The 25,129-nt window shown below is 39.1% G+C and overlaps 1 protein-coding gene across 1 annotated transcript; it reads left to right on the top strand.

Moving 5' to 3' along the window:
* Positions 1–706: 706 nt before the first annotated feature.
* On the top strand, positions 707–24,520 carry scn4ba (sodium channel, voltage-gated, type IV, beta a). Its single transcript, XM_038693704.1, has 5 exons — positions 707–1,612; positions 15,585–15,748; positions 15,934–16,153; positions 16,343–16,472; positions 17,585–24,520. Exons 1-5 carry the CDS (start codon positions 1,519–1,521, stop codon positions 17,676–17,678), a joined length of 702 nt encoding a protein of 233 aa, XP_038549632.1. The 5' UTR covers positions 707–1,518; the 3' UTR covers positions 17,679–24,520.
* Positions 24,521–25,129: the final 609 nt, after the last annotated feature.

Raw genomic sequence — 25,129 nt, forward strand, 5'->3', positions numbered from 1 at the left:
CTCTCAAGTAGTCTGTGAGTTATTAAGGAAAATGTAAAAAATGTTACAATTGCCCCCGGTCTCCCCTATATCCTGCCCATGGCAATGCTGCTATGTGGAGTTTGATGTAGGTCAATGTAAAATATGAACAAAGGTGCTTGTGCATGTACACTACTACATACGAGTGCCTTACAATATGCTTTACTTATATAAAAAAATTAATTAATAAAATTAATCCAGTGCAATGATGCCAAAAGATCATCGTTTGTTTTTTTTAACAAATTCAACAAACCCACCTTTATAAAACCATATATTTTTATTCAAACAAGCCATCCAAACACATTGTTCTACCACAGAACCGAGGAGGGAAAGAGGGGAATAAAACATCAGTCGTCATTTAATAGAAAACTTGTGGACAAGATCACCAGTGGACAAGATCACTTCTTGGCAAATTAGCCTGCCAAATCAGAGGTATAGTAGGAACATGACATGGGAGACACATGAAAGTGGAGACATGAGTAAATTATGCAGTGAAGTCAGGGGTATGTAGTATGGCTGAAGCATCCAGCCCGTGTCCGACTCAGAGACCCTCTTGAGTACAGCTGACTCAGCCTAACGGGGCTGAGTGCATATGTCTATGTGCGTGCATGTGGCAGCAGTTATCACCCACCTCCCTCCCCATTTCACTCTATTTCCTCAGTCTCTCTCCCACTCTCTCTTCACCTCTACCTCTGCAGTACCTCTCTTGCTCATTCCTCCCTGTGCCGGCTGGGGAGACACGCGCTTTCTGCTTTTCTGCCTGGCTGCTGGCTCTGCTCCAGCATCCCTCCGTGCCTCTCGTGTGCCTGCTCCCACCTCCAGCCTATGTCTCCCCCTGTGGGGTTTATTGGCCAGCCTGTTTCCCTGTCTGTCGCTGCTGCTGCTGGAGCCGTAGAGCTGTTTCACTGCTACGCCGCTACCAATCTGCCTCGCTTTTCCTCTCTGCCTTTTGCTCCACGCTCTCCTATGCTGGATAATCACCACTCAGTCTACAAGAGACAGTGACAGAGGACAGGAAGGGAGGGAGAGAGACGGAGAGCCTGCGCTCTTCATTCAGCTGCTGCATTCTTCAGCTTGTCTCTCCCTGAGCTTTCCTGGGCTGCTGGAGAGGAAACCACTGGTTTGCGAGAGAGCTCCCCCAAGGAATTTATTCTACTCTTTATCTACTCTAATCCTTCTCTTTGCGCTTCCTCCCTCTGTTCATTTCTGGGACAGAGTGCAGAGGAGGAGAAAAGAAGGAGGTACTGAGAGCAGGACTTCAGACTCAGCTGCACAGCTCAGTGTCCCGCCTTGCTCCAAAGACACATAAGACAAGCACACACACACACACACACAAAGAGACACATCAAGACACATCGAGACACATCGAGACACACATTTTTGCATAGATTGGACTCAGTTCAGGCTGACCAGACTGGCAGACGGGGACAGATTGACAAAGACACACATTCTTTACATACACAAAGACAGACAACAACACAGACGGACAGACTTGGTGTCATGGCGTCAGTGGACAGCACTGGTTCCAGTGTCTCTGGTCGGCTGAGATCAGGGGATCTACTTCATGCTGGTCTGGTAGTTTCACTGCTGCTTGGTGAGTTATACTTCCCTCTATACCTTCAGCTGTCATTCCTCACTCTTTCTCTCTACATTACATGAGAATACTGGACTTCTATCCTCTGATTTCATCCAGGTTGTGATTGGGTGAATCCCTCTGATTGTCTATACATTTGAACATGTTTCTATGCCCTCTACACCTTTTGTTTGTTTTATATGCTGGTCTTGGTGGGTGGTTCACAGCTGTCACAGTAAATTGATACCTTTCTTTTTTTATTACTCCATACCAACATCTGCTGTTCTTTCACCTCAATCCACACCTGAAGGTGTGATGTCACAGGTGAATGTTACTTGTTGCTATAGGGCATCAAGGTCAATAACATCAAACCCTGGGATGATCTGAACTTGGACATGATGAATATCTGGTTACTTAGCTGGATGAGTGACAGGGAAATTACTCCTTATGCATGCACTTAATACTGTGCCAGCCATTTAAAAGCGAAAAAGAATAAATCAGAAAGATAAAATATAAAAAATGTATGGTACTTATAATACATAAAGAAAAATGTTATGGCTGCAGTTCTCATCCATGTTTGTCTGTGTGTGTGTGTGTGTGTGTGTGCGTGTGCGTGTGCGTGTGCGTGTGGTTGTAGTATTACTGGTAGTGACGTAGTGGTGCAGTGGTGATCTGTGTGTTTGCTCAAACACTCCCTGATTCTGTTGTAGGGCCCAATAGTGCCCCCAGATCCCAACATTTCCTCCTGGCTCTGCTCTTTTGAAAGTCAGTACAGTTCACAGTAAATAAACAAACCCAAGGGGTGTATTTGAAGAATCTCATTCCAATGCCATCCATTAGTGAACTAAATCAAACTATATAAAAACTATATATTTCATATTGCAATGGTTTTTAAGTCCATTCTACACCCAAAGATCCCATGCTTCGCTTTTTAAATAATTGTGATGAATATGTAAAATAAGAAATAAGCTTACAACAAAATATTTATTAAAGAACAAGTGGGGGAATTGACAGATTGATAACAGAGATTGAAAAAGAAGTTATATGACCAGACAAGGGCTGCTTTAACATCCGAGAATTGAAAGGCATGAAGACTTATCCAGATGTTGCTCTGTTTCTACTTGACAGATGGATAACATTAGTGTTGCTATGTTTTACAGAATCAGTCGGTCAGTATTGTTTTTTCTGTTGTTGTGGTGTTACCTATAGTAGCAGGAAAGCTGTGAGTATCGCTGTCTGGAGCTGGCGTGCTGGCTCTGGGAAATGTCTCGTCCTTTCTACATGTTAGCTTCGTAGCAGCAACTAGTGACATTTTGCTAACCAACAACTTAGATAACATTAGTTGCTGTATCATTGTTCACTGTATATCATGATATTTGTCAGTACAATGCAAAAAGTTTTATTAACACAAAGACCTAGAAAACACAAGTTGGCAAGCAGTGTGATTATTTGGATTGATGAATAATTCAAAATGTTATGCTAGGTAACGTTACCTTCTTTGTTATCTTAGTTACAAATTTACAGCCCTGTCTTCAGTGACTGTTGTTTTATAAACAACTAATGACTAACTTGCTAGATTTTACTCTGATGTGCTTTGGATGCTGTGCTTGTGCGCTTAAGTTACACTTTTTCACGTGAGTTACCACTTTAGCCGCCTAGAATTAAATGTCCATCAGGTCAGCTCCAAGCTTCGTCTTTCTGCTGTTGCTGCTGCATGGTGTGGTGGTCCGTGCTGTGTCTGTGTGGTCTCTGGAAGAGACGGCCCGTGAAGCCTGTGAAGCACGTAAACGTTTGCCGAGATTCGGGAGTGTTGTGAACAGCCACAGATTGCCACTGCTTCTTTGCGTAGCCTTAGTTATTAACTCCCTGTTTTATTATTTTTAACTCACTTTCATTGAATCCTTGACAGTTTTATTTTTATGACTTCTTTTATAGTTGGGTTGGAGATTTTATTTGTTTTGAATATTGTGTTTCGTTTAGTGATTTTTAATTTGGCTTTTATTTTAGGAAAAAGATTAACATAACATTTTAACTTTAAACATTTCTTTATAGTGGTTATTCCGATTTATCTTGGTACAGAGGTGGTGATGTATAACAGGTGGCTCATTTGAATAACATTGCATGTATTTTTAAGTGTGTTATTTGGATTTCATTTGTACATTTGTGTGTCGTCGTTTGTATTTATAGCCCCTTTTATAAGGTCCTCACTGTAGAAATATAACTGACTGCCATATAGACAGAAAAATAGAAAACCTTGTCTCTGATCTTCTCTGTAGGCTTCAATTTAATATCTTAACTCTTTGGGTGAAAGTCCCAAGGAGGGGTTGTCAATCTTTGCTTAATCATCAATTTTTGCCAAGTCCTCCAGCCCGGTTACATAATGAATACATAATTTTTGTTTTGTTCAGCTAGCGTTACTGTTGACCCTCGTGCAGCAGAGTGTCTGCTGATCGACGGATTATCTGGCAGAACATGGCTTCATGTTTGATAGGTGTAGTAGTCCCACTCCTACCTTTGTTAAAAGTCCTCAAATTTATAATACAAATAAACACCCCCTGATTTACTAAGGCAGGTCCAAACCAGTTGCAAACCAAATAAAACTGGCAGCAATGTTACAAAGGTAGACGGCTCAGTGGTCGATGACTGCCAGCCAAATCGGCAACCCTAGTGTGGGATTGTATGTAGACAACAATTTTAGACTATGCTGACCTCATATTATAAGCAGTATGAAATGTCTGTAAATTAAATAACATATTAAAAGTGATGTGCATGCTTGTAATTCTATACCATAATGTAAAACACAACCACTGTTGCTGTCTGTTTCCCAAAAGATGTCTTTCAACCACCCGTTCTCCTATCAGGCATCATATACACGCTTTGACAAAACCATGGCTATTGTACGCAAAGCGTCGATTTTGCGTTGCAACACAAAGATGGCTAACCCTACCTGCACAGCTGTAAGGTTAGCCGGTCGACATGCATATATTTACTGACTTAGGTTTAGGCACAAACTTCTGTGACGGTCAAGGTTAGGGTAAGTTGCCTCAGGGCCAATCTGTATCTTTAGTTGTGTTGCTTCACTCTTAGTGCTGTTGTGATTAGTAGGTCACCTTTTATTTTTTTCTTAATTGCTACATGCATCCGTATGCAATCCATTGAATTGCCACCAAAGAGTTGAATGATAAGCTAGTTCTGTAGTAACATGGAATGTCATGTCTTGCACGCCAAGGGCTTAAAGTTTGAAAATAAATTAAATCAGGGTTTGGTCATTGATGTGAAAGTTAACAATCTCTGCAGAGGATCACACTGCTTTGCAGACCTCTAGATCTGAAACCTTTGATCCAAAAACAAGCTAGCCACTGTAGTCCCTTTCTTATCGTCAATCAACCATAATTCTCTCAACCTCCCTCATTTCATTTGTGGCAGCACTGTCCATCTCCATTCCCTAATATTATATTACTTAACATTACTGTCTATTTTTCATCTGTATTCTGCAATGTTCTATATTCTATTTCATACAGCAAATGTTTACGTGTACATTAAACATCTGTTGAAATGTCATGATTTGTGAAATGTGAAAGTAACTTGCTGTCAGATCTGTCCCATCCACACATCAAGATTATGTCCTTGCAACTGCACTGTTCGTCCTCCAAGTAACACTCATTATTTGCATAGAGGTACCGCTGATGTTACAAGCCCCCATGATAGCAGAACCACAGTCAAGACTCAGAAGACTATTTCACGCACCAAATATACAGACAAATATATCAGAAAACAAAGATATGTAGTCCAAAATGTTCCTAAATATGAAAACACACAGAACAACTGTCACTTCAACTATGCCATTAAACCACTTTCATCATCTTCCCTTTCAAAAGCCACAAGGCATTATGCAACGCCCTTTTGTAGAGATTACACAACAACCACCAGAAAAGGTAAGAGTTGTGGTGCAGCGAGGCAAACAGATGCAGAGCACCCCAGGTTATAACAAAGCAATTACCAGTAATCCTAACTACCAACAGTAGTTGGTATGTAAATGTGAATTATACAGCATGTTGTTAGTTGTTGGCGTGGTTATCATTAATATGGTAACCACACAAACAAGTAACATAATAGTGCGCCCATATCTGTAAGTGCTGTGTAAACGTGACCCCACCTTGGCCACTGTGGATTGAGATATGTAGCTGCTGTAATTCTCTGCCCTGCAGTCACGCATTCACCTTGGAGAGGACATCTCATTCCCTTACCTCTCCCTATCCATCCCTCGTGACACCTTCCGTCACTTCCTACACACTGCACTTCCTTCGTAACCCCTGAACCCCCCATTCGTCTCTCTCCTCTATTCTCCTCCTCCCTGTCCATTCCCTCCCTTCTCTCTCACCCTTCCCATCACTTCTCTCTCTCTCTGTCTCTCTCTGTCTCTCTATCTCAGAGAGGTAATAGTGTCCTCGGTCAGTTCTCTATGGGTTCACTAGGAAATACATTAACCCTTCAATCTCTGGCCTATTTAAAAAAGGAAGAAAAAAACTCACCTTGACAGTTAGCCAAGGACACACACATTCAGTTTGCTTTTTCCTCCCATCAGTGATTCAGATATTGATGTTTCCCAATTGGAACAAAGAGATATTTGATAGCGGAGCTAAAAATATCATGCATTCCTCATGTGCACACACACACACACACACACACACACACACACACACAAACTGCACATGTGTGAATCTGTGGATGTTGTCAGAATAAATTGTAAAGGGAAGGGTGGAGAGAAAAGGAATAGTAGAGAGCAGAGGTGTAAAATGAGGGCATTGTGAAATCTATTTCTAGGCATGAGGGGGGTCACTCTTCTCAGATGTGTAAAAGACTTACACAGTACGTATGCCATTTAGAATGGAGATTCTCCCCTGTTTCCCTTTGCATCATTATTCCCTCTGGAGCAATTGGGTTCAAACCTTGCTCAATCTTAATCGGTAGGTCGGCGGTTCAATCCCTAGACTGCATGTTGAAGTGTCCTTGGGCAAGATACTGAACCCTGAATTTCCCCTGGTGGGTGTTCCACCAGTGTGTGTGAATGTTAGTTTCTGTTTGAGCACTTAGGCTCAGTGTATGAATGTGTGTGATTGGTGAATGTGATGTAGTGTTAAAGTGCTTTGAGTGGTCGCAAAGACTTGAAAGGCGCTATACACATACAGAGCATTTACATTTAAAATATTATTTGTTGATCTACTTATCACAGAGTTTAAAAGGCGCTCAAATGATTCAGACCAGCAGCCAGCTACAGAAAACATTTCAAAACTTAAGGATGTCATTGATTCCAGTGTACTGCACCACAAACACACACACACACACACACACACACACACACACAGACCAGCTCCCAACATCTCTCCTCTGCTTATTTAGGCACAGCGTCCCAGAGGAACACGTTCTGAGAGCAAGTAAGAAAGAAAGAGTGAGGGGAAAAAAAGAGAGTGAGAGAGAAAAGTGCCCAGTGCTGAAAAAAAGAATGGTAAGAGTCCATTAAAAGAGAGCAAAACCAGAAACAGAAAAGAACAAGGAGAACCCAAATGGCCTGAGTTGCTAGTGAAAGCAGAGGAGATGAGTCAAGATGACTACAGAGAAGAGGTAAAAATATCGGATGTTAGCAGACAAGCAAGGGGTGAGAGTGAGAAGTCGAAAAAGCAAAGAAAAACTAAACAAAGAAAAAGTAGAACCAAACCTCACACAGGGAAATACTCAGGGTGTATAATCCTGTACTTTTAATACAACATTCAGTGATTTAACATTTTATTGCCATATCAACTTCACAGTTGTTAGTATAGGCTGTATGCGCACATCTATCTATTTTGTTTTTCTCTTCATACTTGACAGACCATTCAGTTATTGAAAATGGGAATTGAATTCATACTGAGCACAGTTTATTGCAGAGATCTGGCTTCTGTTTCACCACTTGTTATAATTTCCCTGTTGATTACCAAATCAAGTACTGAATTAGCAATCAATTTGTTTACCAAGTCAGGGATGGCTGCAAAGACATCACACATTTGCATGTACAGTATCTCACAAATGTGAGTACACCCCTCACATTTTTATAAATATTTGATTATATATTTTCATGTGACAACACTGAAGAAATGACACGCTACAATGTAAAGTAGTGAATGTACAGCTTGTATATATAAGTGTGAATTTGCTGTCCCCTCAAAATAACACATCACACAGCCATTAATGTCTAAACTGCTGGCAACAAAAGTGAGCAGACCCCTATGTGAAAATGTCCAAATTCAGAGAATATTTAAAAACCACAGCTGTGTTGCATTCAGTTCAGCACTACTGGTCATAAGGAATGATGAGACAAAACACAAACAAAGGAATAACATGGAGGGAAGAGCAATGACACAACTGCTTGCTTCTATGTGGTCATCATCCTCACTCATTGACTGATCAAGGTAAATTATAAAGAAAACTAATGTATAGATATTATTGGGGCAAAACAACTGAGCATCTGTGGCAGTGGAATCTGTAGTTGTAGAAAATAGTCACATATTTGTATCAGTAAATTTGAAGTCATAGGGAAAATATTTTAGGAGTTCATAAAGAGGCAAGACCGGGCATTGTTCAGAGATCAGCGAACCCTTCTGGCCAGTCAAAAGAGCTTGTTTGTTTTTCCAACCTATGGTAGATAAAACCGTGCCCACTTCTGTAAGATGAAAGCCTTGGTAGTATGACAGCTACAGTAGTTTGGAAAAAAAGCAACATGGGGCACTAAATTTAATGAATTTACTGTTTAGAGTGTTGAGTAATGGGCAACATTCATTCTAAGGGACTATGCGTTAACAGTATGAGTCAAGCATAAAACCTTGGGTTTACTCCAGAAAATGGGTTTAGTGAAAACTGTTAAACTTTCATTTCTTCATTGATTTTGTCCATTACTATCAGAATCAAAATCCAGCTTTTATATTAGATTGTTACTCAGGACTATCTAAAGTCATGGCCTTTATGCGCTGTTTCTTTAAACATTGGTGTTTGCACTCACATGAAATAGACCACAGCATCAAATCACCCTCAGTTCAGAATAAAGTGAAAAAATCAGAATACATTTTGTAAAAACATACATGAAGCTTAAGACACGTAGGCTCAATGAGTAATTATCTCTATCACTCACGATGTGATTGGTCACACTGATAGAAAATTATTCCTATAATCTTCTATATAATATACAGAGAGAATAACTATGTATTTTTCTTCATTTTAAATAATTTTCTTATTTTTTTATATTTTCTTATCCACAGTCGTACTTAGTATGGAACTATTTAATCACAGTAACTAACAAATTGCCGTAGAATTGGAGAATGTCAGGGCCAAAACATACCAATGACCCCAACTGATTACAGTCAGCAGTTACAGAGCCTTTAACACCCAGTGTGCCATTGCAAACTGTGATTTCCTCCAAAATGACCAGAGGGATTCCTATGTTTTTGTGTTTTTTTAATGCTGATGTCTTCACAGAGCTGCAAAGCAGGTGGTGAGAAATTATTATATAGATGTAAGCCCTTCATGAACACATAGTGTACTCTTTACACTGTTTGCACCATGTCCAAGTGCAATGTGATCCTGAGCAGGTCAGTGTGGAGAGTAGCATTTATAAATAGGCCCCAAGTGTGTGAGAGACACCAGAGCAACAATCTGAGAATTACACCAGCTGTCAGTGTAAAACCAACATAACTTGGCCAGCAAGATCCAAATACCAATACAAGGTGAGCTGTCTCTTTTGGCAATGAAAGAGATCCCATGTGTTTTGCTTTGCGCAACAGCACAGGACACCATTAAAATTTTGTAAAAAACTGGATTGATGTTTGTGTTTTGATTTGGGAGCAATTTTGTCTCACTGTGTGCATACAGGAGCAGTTAATGCACTGACAGAAATTAATAAATGAGCAAAAATAGTTTACCAGAGGTGAAAACTCGAGTCACATGACTTGACAAAAGTGACTACACCCCTCACATTTTTGTAAATATTTGATTATATCTTTTCATGTGGCAACACTGAAGAAATGACACTTTGCTACAATGTAGTGAGTTTACAGCTTGTATAACAGTGTAAATTTGCTGTCCACTCAAAATAACACATCATATGCTTATATGAAATAGACGTATGACGTATGTTCAGACCATACGCTGCACACTGCATCAAATTGGTCTGCATGGCTGTCGTCCCAGACGGAAGCCTCTTCTAAAGATGCTGTACAAGAAAGCCTACAAACAGTATGCTGAAGACAAGCAGACTAAGGACATGAATTACTGGAACCATGTCCTGTGGTCTGATGAGACCAAGATAAACTTATTTAGTCCAGATGGTGTCAAGCTTGTGTGGCGGCAACCACACAGGAGTACAAAGACAAGTGTGTCTTGCCTACAGTCACGCATGGTGATGGGAGTGTCACAGGGCCGGCCCGTGGCATAGGCATCATAGGCAGTTGCCTAGTAAGTTTTCTATTCAGCACGAATCAACTCCGAGTCCAGATAGTAATGTAACTGGTAGACTTTTGCAATATAAACTGTCAAAGAAGATCCCAGCACTCTAACACAACAAACAAAGGCTCACTAAAGCCATGGAACTGCAAGGTACTTTCCAACTGAATAACACAAATGAGTATAATTATTATGGTAACCTGGTTCTTCGAGCCGGATGTCGACAACATGTCTCAACATAATCCTTCACTTCTATTATTCTTTACAAAACATAAAACTGAAGTGTAGTCTTGCTCTGTTTGAGACTTTGAGGTGCACTTTGATGGAGCTTCTGAAGTTAACGTGTGTGGTGAGATTTCTGCCTGATCACTGTTTTCGGTTGGTTTCGGTTTCAAATGCAGCGTTCAGTCCCAAACTGTGTCAGTCAAATGGTCTAAAGGGGATAGCCTACTACCAGCGGAGCAATAACGCAGTGCACAGCAGAGTAGGATATAGGGCAGGTAGAATTAAAAATATTATGAATTCTCATTAAATGATGATGTTGGTCTGGTAATATTGCAGTTTTTTTCTGGACATGTCAGAGAACACAGATAGGCTATGTGGGAGGGATTCTGAATGTGCAGAAAGTTTTGAACATGAGCAGAAAACTCACTGAAACACAGGAGCAATTAATGTCCAGGAATTTATAACTGAATTAAAATGTATCAATTTATCATTGAGGTAAAAAGTCCCATGTATTTAAAGAGGTTATTTCCCCAAACAAAGACTCAAAAGAGGAGGGAAGGCTAAGCATGTGTACTGACTCAGCAGGGATTTTATTAAATTAGAAAAGTTGATCTACAGGAGAAAAAATATTTAAAAGCAATAGCTGCAGAATTCCTGAGAGTCTTACTTCTCGCCTAGGGCTCCAACAATGACAGCATGAGTACTGCCGGCACTGGGGAGATACGGTTCACTGAGGGAACCATGAATGCCAACATGTGCTATGACATACTGAAGCAGAGCATGATCCCCTCTCTTCGGAGACTGGGCCGCAGGGCAGTATTCCAACATGTTAACGACCCCAAACACACCTCCAAGACGACCACTGCCTTGCTAAAGAAGCTGAGGATAAAGGTGATGGACTGGCCAAGCATGTCTCCAGACCTAAATTCTATTGAGCATCTGTGAAACATCCTCAAACAGAAGGTGGAGGAGCACATGGTCTCTAACATCCACCAGCTCCGTGATGTCATCATGGAGGAGTGGATGAGGACTCCAGTGGCATCCTGTGAAGCGCTGGTGAAAATATTTACATTTTCACTTAGGGATGTACTCACTTTGGTTGCCAGCAGTTTAGACATAAATGGCTGTGTGATGTGTTATTTTTTAGGGGACAGCAAATTTAGACTATTACATAAACTACTACTTTACATTGTAGCAAAGTGTAATTTCTTCAGTGTTGTTAAACTTGGAAAAATCACGAAGGCCTTGCTAGTGACTAGTGATGTACTTGGACTTATGTACTGCAGGACAATTTACAGTATGTAGCAAATAAAAAGCATATAATACGTAGCAAATAGCACAGCAGTACAGATTTAAATTCTGACAGATTCACGAAAGTGAACATTTTAAGCTGCTTGGCCCTTCTCTACAATCACTGGCACTGTGTAAATAAAATGGCGGGTAGACTATTTTGTACAAATTGTTGTCGGGTGATTGGTGGCACATATGCTTTGTAATAGTGCTGATAGAAATAAATCAGGAGGACCATATTCAAATATTGATATATTAGGCCTATCAGAAACTTGGCTAAAAGAATCATCCCCTGAAGCTGGTGTTGTTTTCCCTGACTATAATGTGTTTAGAAGGGACAGAGGTAAAGGAAGAGGTGGGGGTGTACTGCTGTATGTGAAAAATAATTTGGTGTGTTCACAACTAAGTATGCCAAGTGAGGTCAAAATTGAAAATGTATCAGTAAAAGTATCCCTCTCTGCAGAGATGACTTTTACTTTGGTTTGCATTTATCGTCCCCCATCTGCCAAAGTTGACTTTTATGAACAACTGCAGGTACTACTTAAACATCACACAACATATAACAAGTCCAATGAAATTATTGTAATTGGAAACTTTAATGTAAATTGGTATTGTAAGAAAGATAGGAAATCACTAAAGTACATCATGGACAATCTAAATTTTTCCCAACTCGTTCAGCAACCAACAAGGATTACGAAACACACAAAGATCTACTTTTCAGAAACAGACCTGAAAGGATAATTAGATCTTATAATTTCTTGACTGGTCTTTCAGACCATAATATTATACTGTTTTCTAGGAAACTGTCCAAGTCGAGGGTTAATAATGATTTTTTTAATTCTACAAATAACAGGTCTCCTTATGAGTTTATACCTAACAGCCAACGACAAAATGTGGCCACATCCCTGTCATCACTGGACTGGGATATAATTCTGTCTGGTGAAAATCTTGAATTTTGTAGTAGCAAATTTATTAACTCTCTAAAGAATGTAATCTCAACCCATTCGAGCAGAGGGAGATATACGCGTAAAAAAAGGTGCCACTTGCCATGGCTGAATAAAGAATGTAAAAATCTGATGTTAGCTAGAGACCTGCTATTAAAGCAATTTTTCAAATCAGGTCTAACAACAGACCGTTTACTCACATGCGAAACAAGGTAACACAGAGCTTGAGACGGGCCAAAGCTAATTTTTTCATTAAAGTAATAGAGAATGCAAACGGCAATGGAAAATTTGTATGGCAAAACCTAAATAAATTGCTTTGCCGACAATTAAACAAAAACAGTAAGGACATGGAGCTCCAAATTAATGACTCGATTATTAAAGATCCACTCTCCATAGCCACTAACTTCAATAGTTTCTTTATAAATTCTGTGAAAGACATTACGCAGCATTTTGCTTCATCTCTGTGTTCTGACAATGTTATCGATCCACATCAGTCTGTATTCAAAATTATTGAAATCTCAGATTATGAAGTAACAAAAATTATTACTGGTATGAACAATTCAAAAGCCCTTGATGCATTTGGACTCAATACACATTTTTTTAAAAGAGTACAAGAACCTTCTTGTACGTCCAATTACTCAACTTCTGAATATGTCCTTTAATCATTCTATAGTTGTTGCAGATTGGAAAGTGGCTGCAGTAACACCAATATTCAAATCAGGCGCTATAACAGACATGTCCAATTATAGACCTATCAGCATACTTCCTGTTATAACAAAAATAGCGGAGAAGTGGGTAGTCAGATTACTGACGGCCCATCTGGAAAATGTCCAACCTTCATCACATCCATTACAATTTGGTTTTCGGACCCATCACTCCACCAATAGTGCCCTGTGTGTGTTAACAGAAAACATAAAAGGTTTGCTTGACAAGAGTTCTTGTGTCGGTGCTGTCTTCATAGATATGAAGAAAGCCTTTTTAACTCTGTAAACCATCAAATTTTATTATCTAGGTTGACTAAATTTAACATCTGTGATCAAGCAGTTTTTTGGTTTAAATCCTATCTGTCCCACAGGAAACAGTACGGGGTAGTAGATGGTGTCAAATCTCCCTGTCTAGATTCTGGAGTTGGGATCCCACAGGGGTCTATCCTCGGGCCGGTTCTGTTCTCTCTGTTTATCAATAACCTACCAAATTCATGTCCAAACGTCTTTTCGCATGTATGCGGATGACGTAGTAATTTATACTCAAGCAAAAACTATCCAACAAGTAGCTGCTGACCTCACAGCGGCTCTATTCTATGTGCAGGACTGGCTAAAGGATTCATGCCTCATGATGAATACCAGAAAAACTGTGTGCATGTATTTCTCAAAACGCCATGTCAAAATAATCAGATCAAATGTCTTTCTGAATGGAGTGGAGCTTTACCTGGTCTCAGAATTTAAATACCTTGGGGTAGTTCTCGATCCAACATTTTGTTTTAAAAGCCAGGTAAAAAAAGTATCACAGGTAGTCAAATTTAATCTTCAAAATTTTTTGCATATTCAAAATTATTTAACCATGGGTGCAGCTAAAACATATGTTGATTCAATGATTATTTCTCATCTTGATTATTGCTTGACTACCTGGTCTCTTGCTTGCCCCACAACATTAAAAACCATAGAAAGTCTCTATAAAAAGGCACTAAAAATACTTGACAAAAAAACGTTAGAAAATGTTAAAAAACATAGACTATTGGATTTTCAAAATATGATCAATTTGAAAATGGCCTGTCTGATTTACAAGGTTCTATACTCCCTCGCTTCTCCACCGCTAAAGGATTTTATTAAATCTAAAGAAAATTCTCAGAGGACCACGCGAGACTCTACCAGAGGAGACGTAATAATACCCCACAGACTTACCACATTCGGTCAGACGGTCCTGTCAGTCTGGGGTGGGAACCTGTGGAATAGTCTTCCTATAACATTGAGAGAATGCCCTACAAATAGCTCGTTTAAAGTCCAGCTGAAAAAATGGCTATGGGCAAATCAAAATTGCACACATTAATGGGTATGCTGTATTTTATTTTAATTAATTTTAATTAATTATTTTATTATTTTTTTTTTTATTTAATTTTATTTTTCTCATTTTGTTTTGTTAATTGTATATGGATGAGTGTTTGTGAACTGAATGAATTTTTTAATTTTATGTGAATATTGTATATAGGACTTTTAATGATTTAATGATAAATGATGCAGATGTAAATTTGATTCTGTAATGTTTTATGACCTTTGTGATCTTAGCCTGTGGGACTACGGATGGAAATGAGCTCGTAGCTACAATCCGACATGTTTACATGCATGTATTCCATGTTTGCTCATTAACATGTACTGTCCCAATCAAATAAATAAATAATTTAAATCAAATTTGGTCAAAAACTAAAGTTATTTCCATTAGTCTTCATTATAGGACAGTGTCAGACCTAAATGAGTATAATGTTTCAGTATGCTGTATCAAGTTTAACAGCTCTGTAATGTGCAGCTGTCACATTAGAAATAAACAGTAGGTATTGAGAACTCATTGAGTGGTAAATTAAATATATTAACTTACAAATTTACATGAACAGCAATTTTCTTCCAGAATTCCTCTCTCTCCTTATTCCCCACAACAGTGTTTCTTTTTGCCATCATACTTGTTTTAAATTCTTCGTAGCTATCTATTATAACGCCCTGTTCCTCATAACTGAAGTAGGTGGCACTTGATCGGTCCATTTTGTGCGGATGAAGAGTCAAATGATGCGCCAAACGCCCCCTTGTATGGGAGCACACACAGAGCCTGAAAACCAGGGTTAACAAAGACAATTCATAACCACCATTGTGATACCCATTACCTTTGATTGGAGTTTTAGGTTTTGTCGAGCCTGCTAACACAACGAAAGCCTGGCTTTGTCAAACTTGCATCGTAGTTCACCTCTCCGTTGACTGCTGTCTAAAATGTGATGTTTTGCGTCTGTATTGCATATGTGCTGTACTATGTTTTTACTTTCTTTTTCTGTTTTCTGTGCCCCTCTTTCTCCCTTGGTTCAGGTGTGTGGAGTGTCGGTGGCCTGGAGGTCTCGACAGGTAAAGTGTCTTCAATTGAAGCAATGAATGGCTCCACAGTTCTGCTGCCCTGCACCTACTCCTCCTGCATTGGCATCAAAAACCTCTACTTCAACTGGCACTATTATGACAATGGAACCATGCTCAAGGTGTAGCATGCATACACACACACACACACACACACACACACACACACACACACACAATCTTTTCCATGTTGCATGCCTCGGATACATTGTGTTGCTTAACACATGCTGATGTTATCTCTGTATGTGTATCTAACAACATAGGTGTGTGTGTGTGTGTGTGTGTGTGTGTGTGTGTGTGTGTGTAGTTATGTGAAGCGGTGATTCCCATTGAGGGTGTGGAGCCCAAGGTCAGTGTGTACCATGAGCGTGTGGAGTTTGTCGGCTCCTCAAAGACCAACAACATCTCCATCCTGCTGTGGAACATCACCTTCGAAGATGAGGGAGAGTACATCTGTTTCGCCAGGAACCCAAAAGAGAAGAACCGCAACCACAGTGCCATCTACACTCTTATAGTGGTGGACCAAAGTATGTGACACACGCATGCACTTGCATACACCTGGCACACAAAAACACTAAACATGCATTACTATTATATACCTTCTGACAGATAAGAATACTGATAATCTCACTGCTAGTGTCAAGCATGCATGTTTATGTCATCTCTCTAGCTTGAGTTTCTCCCTCACAATGTCTTTCCCTCTCCCCTTCTTTCAGTGAAGGAGGTTGACAATACTTTGACAGTCATCATTGTCTCAGTGCTGGGTGGAGTCATTGGCTTAGTTATCATTATCATGGTGATAAAGGCCTTGGTTGTTCACTTCCTGCTGAAGGATGATGAGAAGAAGTGAGTAGATCACTGACTATAGTAATACAGCATATATTGTGTGCGACCACTTATCAATAAAATGTGGCTATTCAGTGTGACTGTAGCTAATAAACAACAGAGAGACCTGCCTATCTCAAAAAAAGAAATACAAATGTCTATCAATCTATCAATACTTGTCAGTAGTGAGTTGGATGTGGTAATCAACTGCTCTATTAATTTTTTTTTTTAAATGGGATACTTTAATGTCTGCGTTTTGATGTAAATCATCACGGTAGACTAACTGAATTTATGGCAATAAGACAGACCAGAAAATGACTAAAACGCATGTTGTTACAACATCAGTTCCCCAACTGTATTCAACCACAGACTCTTATTTCTATCACATAGTGATTTGCATATATGTTTTTGGCTATTAACATACATTGTTCAGAAACCTGGTGTATTGAGCTGTTTTTATGACAGGGCAATTACTATTTGTACTGCAAAACTACTGTGAAAACTTACACTGAGAAGCACCGATCATTTAAACAGTATAACATGACCAAAATCTACTTGTCTTACTGACCATTTGGATTAAAGAAACCAGAAATGCAGTTTCATGGCAATTTCTGCATTAAAATGTCATCTTAACTGGGTTAATATGAGACTAAAATTTTTTTGTCCATGTTAACAGGACGTTTGCTACCACTTATTAACAAAACTTTGGCTACCCAGCGTGACTGCAACTAATAAACAAGAGATACTTGATACTTTTATCTAACATAAAAAGACGGACAAATGTTATCTCTACTTTGTTTTTTCACACCTATCAACAATTGCTAAGCCAGTAGTAAGTTGCAAAGCAGACATCTATTTATGAAATAGGATACATACATTATACAAAAAGAGTATACAAAAAAGGGTCGCATGATGCATCATGTTCTTCCGTTTTAAATGAGTTCTTCTGAGCATTCAGTTAGCTTCTTTCATATGTGTTTCAGTAATAACCTAATTACATATTTCCAATTTGTGTCCAACACAGGATTATTATTTGGGGCTTTGAGGGTTAGGCCACTTATAGCTCTTATCACTGCAATGTTCCTCCCTCGATGGGTGTACATCTTAACCTTTGGTTATTCTGTCCCCTGCAGTAAAGAGTGCCTGGTGAGCTCCTCAGGGAATGACAACACAGAAAATGGACTTTCAGGAGCCAAAGCTGACAACAAAGGGACACCAAAGGCATAAGCAAAATGCAAAGTATGTCTGTATGTTTGTATATATGTTAGACAAATGTACACGCTGGGAGGAAATGCTGTTTTCAGTGGACTGTTTTATCTTGCTAGTGGCTAACTAATACAACATGTACATGTCTATTTTAAATCATGCTTGAGATTTGGGAAGTGTGAAATGTGCAAAGGCCTGGATCGCTCTTTCACCTACATGGCAGCCCGTCTGTAACACGGCATACAGCCTCTGTTATCGAACTCTGCTCTACATCGTACTGAAACCTGACACTCTCTACAGTAGAGCCTCGCCTCAACTCTCTGCCTGTAGTTACATATCCTTGTGGTTTTCATACCCTTATTTTCTTATTCAGGTTACATCTTCAAACACACTACACTTTTTTTTTACTTTGAACCCTCTATAACCATGATACAACTAATAGTAACTATTACATCATTTTCGAGGAAAACCTTTGCACAAAGCAGATCCTCAGTTGTCTTAAGTTCTTTATTTATAGAGCAAATTTCAATATTTAGCTGTCAAAATACAGTTACCAGTGTCAGTTGACAAGCTAAAGTATGTTTAACTTTCAGTTTGTAATTTGTGGGACTTTTGTATAAAAACAAATCTAACCGGTGGGAATACGCACCTGCCAGGATGAATCACCACAATCTATGAACTGCCTTCATGTCAACAGAACAACAGCAGGAAACTGCTGAAAGGCTTCTCCTCCGACCACCTCTCTTGACACTGACCCAAATCCACCTGTAAACCCAAACCAGAGGACCACTGGGGGGAATTGAATTGAGAGCAGGTGGTCAGTACTTTTACTGAAGTAAAGGATCTGAGTACTTCCTCCACCACTGTGTATACAACCACTAATATATTTAATATGTTTTCTAACAAGTTAACACACCTAACAAGTAACACAACTCTGCTGTGTTACCGGCTGACTCTCCGCTGTTAAGAAAGGTGGCCTTGTGGTATAACTTGTGTATATGATGTAGAATAGCAGGTTTGTTGTGGGAAGCAAGTCTCCAGCAATCACAGAAACGTATATGCTAATAGGGGTAATTAAGTCACCTTAGTCAGCCGTAATATGGCTATTTAAGCATTACAGTTACGGAAAATATTGTGTTCGCTGTCACAGAAGAGAAATAACAAGTCCGTGTTCATGCAGTGTTACAACATTCTTCACAGCAGAGTTGTGTGCAACTTACCATGGATAAAGCACTGAGCTAGCTAGATAATGACAGATAGCTAGATAGCGACAGTGACAGCGAGGGTAAATTCGAGAATTGCGATACAATTACTGATGGTCATCCATTACATGCCGCAGCTGTGTGCAGATGATGCAAAACAAATCGTGGTCATTCAACTTATGTGTTGTATTGATAAGAGTTTGCAGTGAAGTAGGCCTATTTCAACAACCCTGATGTCACTTTATTTTATACGCCAAAGAAGTTTTTCACTCACATTTGGAGTGCTAATTTTGGACACTGGGTGAGAGACACAAGAATTGGCAAGCATGGGATGCATATTTCATAATTTATTAGAATCAGATCATTTAAACCTATATGTCATTTACAGTAGATTATCAGTGTGCTTCCTTGCGAAATTCACTCATGGCTGTACCCACACTGGCCCACTCTGTCTGACTGACAAGCCCTCAGGGCAGCTCTACTGCTTCGTCTCCTCACGTTGGACTGAGGGCAGACTGGACTCAGTCACTCCCTATCACATCTCGAGGCACAAGTGGTATTACAACACAGGACGAGATGGAGCTAGCTTGTTAGCACGATAACTTCAGTAGATATCTCTGCAACACAATAGATAGACTTCTTTGACATGACGTCGGAACTTTTACTTCTTCACATTCTGTGGATCATGCAAGTTAATTTTTTTGAATGTTTTACTTTAACAGTTCTGTCCAAATCTTACACATTGAAGTTCAACTTGCATGTTTACTGCTTCATCCAAGTTTGACACATTGCTGGGGTGTTTGGTTCATTAATGCTGACAGCAGATTTTGAACAACTACTGGCAAGATAAGGCTGACAAGCGGGCTCCTTTTAGGTGACTGAAGGATTCCGTTCTGCACAGGTTTTATTGTTTTGCTTTAGATGAAACACAGGTGCCTGTTCTGCTTCTGCTCCCCCTGCTGGTGGGAGGATAAAAATATAGAAAAGTATTAAAAAACAACCAACCCTAACCCTCATCAAAGACAATCCCTAGACTACCCAGCTCCCCATAGAAATGAATGAACTTAATCATGCTGCTTCTGACAAATAACCAATGCATTTTTAGCATGTGCGCATTTTCTATACCTTCATATAAGTATGTTGTCTAGCACCACAGTACACGACTATTTCTGTGTCTCTATGTATGCTCTCATTTAACCCTTCACATTGACCTCAACTGACTGAAGCTCTGTCAATGAATCAATAAGAGCCTCCCAACACTGCTACAACATTTCTTACCCCTTCAACCAAGTCAAGGTGAATAAAAGGTGACTTACTTACACTTAGGCTGTGTCCGAAATCACCCACTACTCACTATATAGTGGACTCCATAGTGAGCTCATCATTTTGTAGTGCTGCCCGAATGTAGAGTGATAATTATTATACCCTATATAGTCCACTCAGTGTATCCCAGTATGCATTTTGAGAAGTAGTGTACAACTGACGGTCACTAACCAAGCCCTACATACCATCATGCATTGCGCTGATAGAAAAAAACAGTCCACCAGCAGATTGTCCTATGGCAATGACGTAATTAAATAACGATCGGAGTAGTGTCCGAAAGTACTGTTTTAATAGTGAGCTCACTACATAGTCCTCTACATACTCTCCTACATAGAGGGTAGGGAGTAATGAATGAGTGGTCATATCGGACACAGCCTTACTTATTCAATAGCAAGTATCCACTTTTTCACACTTGAATGCAGACTCTAAATGGCTACTTTGCAATACACACTTGCTCTGATAACCATAAGAAAATATTTTCACACATACACGTTTTCTGAATCGTGCTGAGATAGTCCAAACACGTCCATTGATACTGGCTCAGCAATATAGGTAGAATAGCATTGGGGCAGACTGCTAAAGAATGTAATGACTGTCAGGGAATAGATGTCTAAAAAGTATATTTCAATTTATTATAAAAAAAAATTATATTCAACATGGTAATGTTACTATCAAACGAATGTATGAATGTCCCAATAGGCCAGTGGTTCAAATTCCTTTGCCAACTTATTCTGTGTGACTCTACAAGCAGCCAATCCTTTGAGTGTTTTGCTCAGTTCAAAGTTCAGATGAGCAAAACAACTGCTTGCTGTGACTGTGTCTAAATATTTGGACATTATAAGAAATTTGAGTTGGGTTTCTAAATAGCACTGGTGTCTTAGCACTGAACATTTTATTGTTTTTAGTAAACGTCCGGATTAACATGTGCTCAAGAGCATGGAGGGAACTGGGAGCTGTTGAGAGTAAATTAACTAATTGAAAAAAGATATTATTATATACAAATTTAAATGTTAGACCATGCACCAACTATACAGCTTTCGACATTTCAGAAGTAATCACCTTGTGTAAAAATAGGAAAAGTCAAAAAAGTCTTCATAATATATGCATAAATTTGATCTTGTGATAAGTCAGCGTGGATGAACTTAGTGCTAAGATGCCTGCTGGAAACTGGAACCCGTTCTCTATGTGACTCTCAGTACGAGAGGTCAAGCTGGCAGACATGATCTGCCACACCCTCACACATAACTTGAATAGCTATGATAGCTGAAAGCTACACACAAATATACGCACACACATACACCCCTACACATGCACTCATACACTAAGAGTAACTTTGATACCAGAGTGTTAGTACACTGTCCTTGCATACAAACAATATAGCACTTTACCACAGTTTAGAGTGGGTGCACAAAACGCATGAAATTATTGAAGTGACTTCAAAATCATTGTTCTTCTTCTTGTACAATATATTAGAAGAGCTAACAAAAACTATCAATTTCACTTGTTTTTCAAGTTTGACTGAGTACCTGACAACAGCATTGTGTCATAATGGTTTTAGCACTGACTGACTACATGTCAATGTATCAACGTGTCAATGGAACAGAGTTTTATGGCAAGCTTTTATCTTATTTTTCTAATTGTTCACTCCCGTCAGCCTGCTGCTCTGTAATACTGGAGTGCATATCCCTTTTTGCTTTCAATGGAAGCAATAAGACAGACATCCGTTTATGCAATAACCTGTTATAAGGCACTTTATAGATGTGTCTGGACAGGCTATGATGGTAACTTTGTCTGTCCAAGGCACTGTTCATTGTACCGATGTATGTATCTACACTGTACAAGTGTATCTCAGTGTATCAACATGAGACTACATTAAACAGGTTTATCTGCTTTGGAAAACTGTAATAGCTGCTAACATTGTAACTATAACTGTGCAGTGTTAGAAGTGATACTTGTTGTGTTGTAAAACTGTGAATGTTATGGAAATGAGGGAGCACCACACACACACACACACACACACACACACACACACACACACACACACACAGACACACACTGTCTAACAAGATGTGTGTTCAGATCCTTCTGTAAAGACGGTACATATATCCAAAGTCTTCCTGTGGGGAAAGGCAATATTGTGGGGTTGATCTGTATGTTAGTGTACTTTTCATACCACATAGCTTTAACCCTATTATAGATTAACAAATAGGTGGTTTCATGTAGGGACTGTGATGCATAACTTGTGTATTTGTGGCCCATTGTTTCTGCAGTGAAGCCCATTAACCCTGCCTTTATGTTCAAGGAGATTCCTCCTTATCTCTGACTTTCTCTGCCAGTATGAATTTATTTCCCTGTGGTAAAACAACTACTGAAAAAGTGGGAAAAAATGCCATACCAAAATATGTCCAGCAAAGCAGTCACAGGTATGTGAGGAGGGTGTTCTAGTGATGTTCTGTTTTAATGGAGGCCGGATATATGAGTGACAGATACAAAATGCAATCTGATTTAATGCATGTATGCTGTAGGTGTGGAACAGCTGCTTTTATAACCACATGAAATTATACTGGGTTATGAAATCGCCACAATTTTAACAATTTTTTATATAATTTTTTTGTTTGTTTGTTTTCTTACATAAACCCCTTACTAGATTTTGACCTGCCTGGCTCAAAAAGAAAAAACAAAACTTGAACCTTACATGATTCTTGAGGTCAGCCAACAGCTTGCAGTGATTGCTGCAGTACCGAGGATGCCCTGTACAGTGTAGGAGCGTCTCTGCAGTGGTGCAATACAGTAAATAAAGTAGGACTGCCACCCAGTGGTAGATGCCCAACACATCAAATAATTTCCTCTAGTGGAGGCTGATCTGACATACAATTCAAACATGCACTTGTTGCAGTTTGAATCAGATTGAAAAAGACTGTATGATAAAAAAAAAATGTGTCAACTTAACTTAAAGCTAAGATTCAAATTGTATGTAATTGAGTGATAAAATCATGCAATTTCCATAGTTAAAACAATACATGGTTATAAATGGTTTTGAAATACCTAGTTGCTAATTGCTTTAGATAATGCTACTCTTTAGATTGTTTATAAGTATACATAATTGTAATCCCTGTGCCTACTGGGCATTTTATTTACATTTAAAAAGGGGTGATGTGTATGCATATGTTAACACTAAATCTGTTAGGAAAAGGATCCACATAACAATTTGTACAAATAGGAATCCTTTATCAAATGGCTCACAGAGTGAGCAATAAATAGTTACAGATAGTCTAAGTGTTACTGTCACGTTATTCACTAAAATAACAAAGTGTTAGGATTTCTGATTGACCACTATGATTGAGTTAGTATTGCTCTTACTGCCAGAGCGGCTGAAACTCACACTGCCAATCCAAGAGTCTCACGTCTGCTGTTGTTACAACACTATTACAATGTCACACAACTGACTTAGTACACTTACACTACTAAAACATGTTGTATTACCGTCTACTGCTGTATTAATGGTATTTCAGTATCAAATTGTTGATGATATTGCTCTATGCTACTCCTGTATTTCTAGCAACTGAAACTCACACTGCCAAGCCAAGAGTCTGACGTCTGCTCTCTGCTTCCCACATTCCACACAGATCAAAATATCAAACCGCAAATCTAATGTTGGTGTAGTTCAGCAGAAAAGTTAACTTTACTAAAAACCTGATGAAATAGGAGCAGTATGTTCTTATTTTTGGCACAAACACAACTATTTTCCTTTGCAAGACATTTGGTGAACTTTGTTCAAATTATTGTTAGAGCTGCTAAACTATGATGCATATTGTGACCTATTGTGTGTCAATATTGTATTACACGTCCAGCAAACTGCCTCCTACTGTAGCTGGCCAGCTATTTGAATTATAATAAGCATAGGCTGACACTGACCTTTTCACATGTTGTCACTGTTGTCCTGCATTATAAACAATTTCAGAAATATGTTTTACATCCAGTAGCAGTAAACGTAACTCAGTCTGAATCAAAATAACAAATCCATATCAACACACATTTTATCTTAAACTATCCAAGGCCACTGACGTAATACAAATTACAGTATTCTACAATAAGTCCACATCATGAGGCACAGTCCATTCAACACACACACACACACACACACACACACACACAGACACAAACACACACAACAAATCTGCAACCCCAGGTTTGCTGCATCAACTTTCCTCTGAATGTTCAGCTGTTTGTATGTATTTGTGACCATGTTGCTCATGCTCCCTTCATGACTATGCACCTCAAACTTTTGACTTGTTAAAAAAATATGTATCAGAAATAAAATGTTGATTGAAATTCCCAGAGCGCTGTTGAGTCTCATTGTGTCTTTATCCAACTTTAGAGTATTCTCCTTCACTTTTCATCCACATCAATAGCTGATAAAGAGTGTGATCGCTCAATTTGGGATAGGTCATATTCTTTTTGTGATTTTAACTTACAGAAACTCAGACTCAAAGAAGAACAGGAATTGGTTGATAGTGATACTGTAGAGGACCATACTGATTCTTACTGTAACAATAAACCAAAAATGGTATTGCAATATCATACCACACATCGTTTTTATTTTATTTTATTACAAACTGTTCCACTACGGTTAGTAGCAGCCATGCTGGTTCTACCATTCTATTCAATCACATCACTTAGCCTACATCAAGCAAGATCAGCAGCTGCAGCTTTAGGGTCAAATTTGTTCTTTTGGGGAATACAGTACATGGAAGAAAAGCCAATAAATGCTCAATAAGGTGTTGTTCTCCTTATTTCAATTTAATGCTAGAGTAGAAACTGGCCAAAACAACAATATATATTGTTGCAAGCAGAAGTCACACCTCATCTGGCCTATTTGCCTTAGGTGTATCTTTTTCAAAAACACAATATATGTAACTAAGGAAGTTAAGTGAATTTTCACAATAA

Source organism: Micropterus salmoides, unplaced genomic scaffold (assembly GCF_014851395.1).
Source record: "Micropterus salmoides isolate LMB-PRFRI ecotype aquatic unplaced genomic scaffold, ASM1485139v1 Ms_hic_scaffold_3, whole genome shotgun sequence".
NCBI lineage: Eukaryota > Metazoa > Chordata > Actinopteri > Centrarchiformes > Centrarchidae > Micropterus > Micropterus salmoides.

What these genes read in the sequence shown, in the direction of transcription:
- scn4ba (XM_038693704.1), top strand. Translation starts at nt 1,519, where the DNA reads ATGGCGTCAGTGGACAGCACTGGTTCCAGTGTCTCTGGTCGGCTGAGA. An exon ending in ACAATGGAACCATGCTCAAG is followed by an intron (nt 15,749 to 15,933) that starts GTGTAGCATGCA and finishes GTGTGTGTGTAG; the next exon opens with TTATGTGAAGCGGTGATTCC. An exon ending in TCTTATAGTGGTGGACCAAA is followed by an intron (nt 16,154 to 16,342) that starts GTATGTGACACA and finishes CCCTTCTTTCAG; the next exon opens with TGAAGGAGGTTGACAATACT.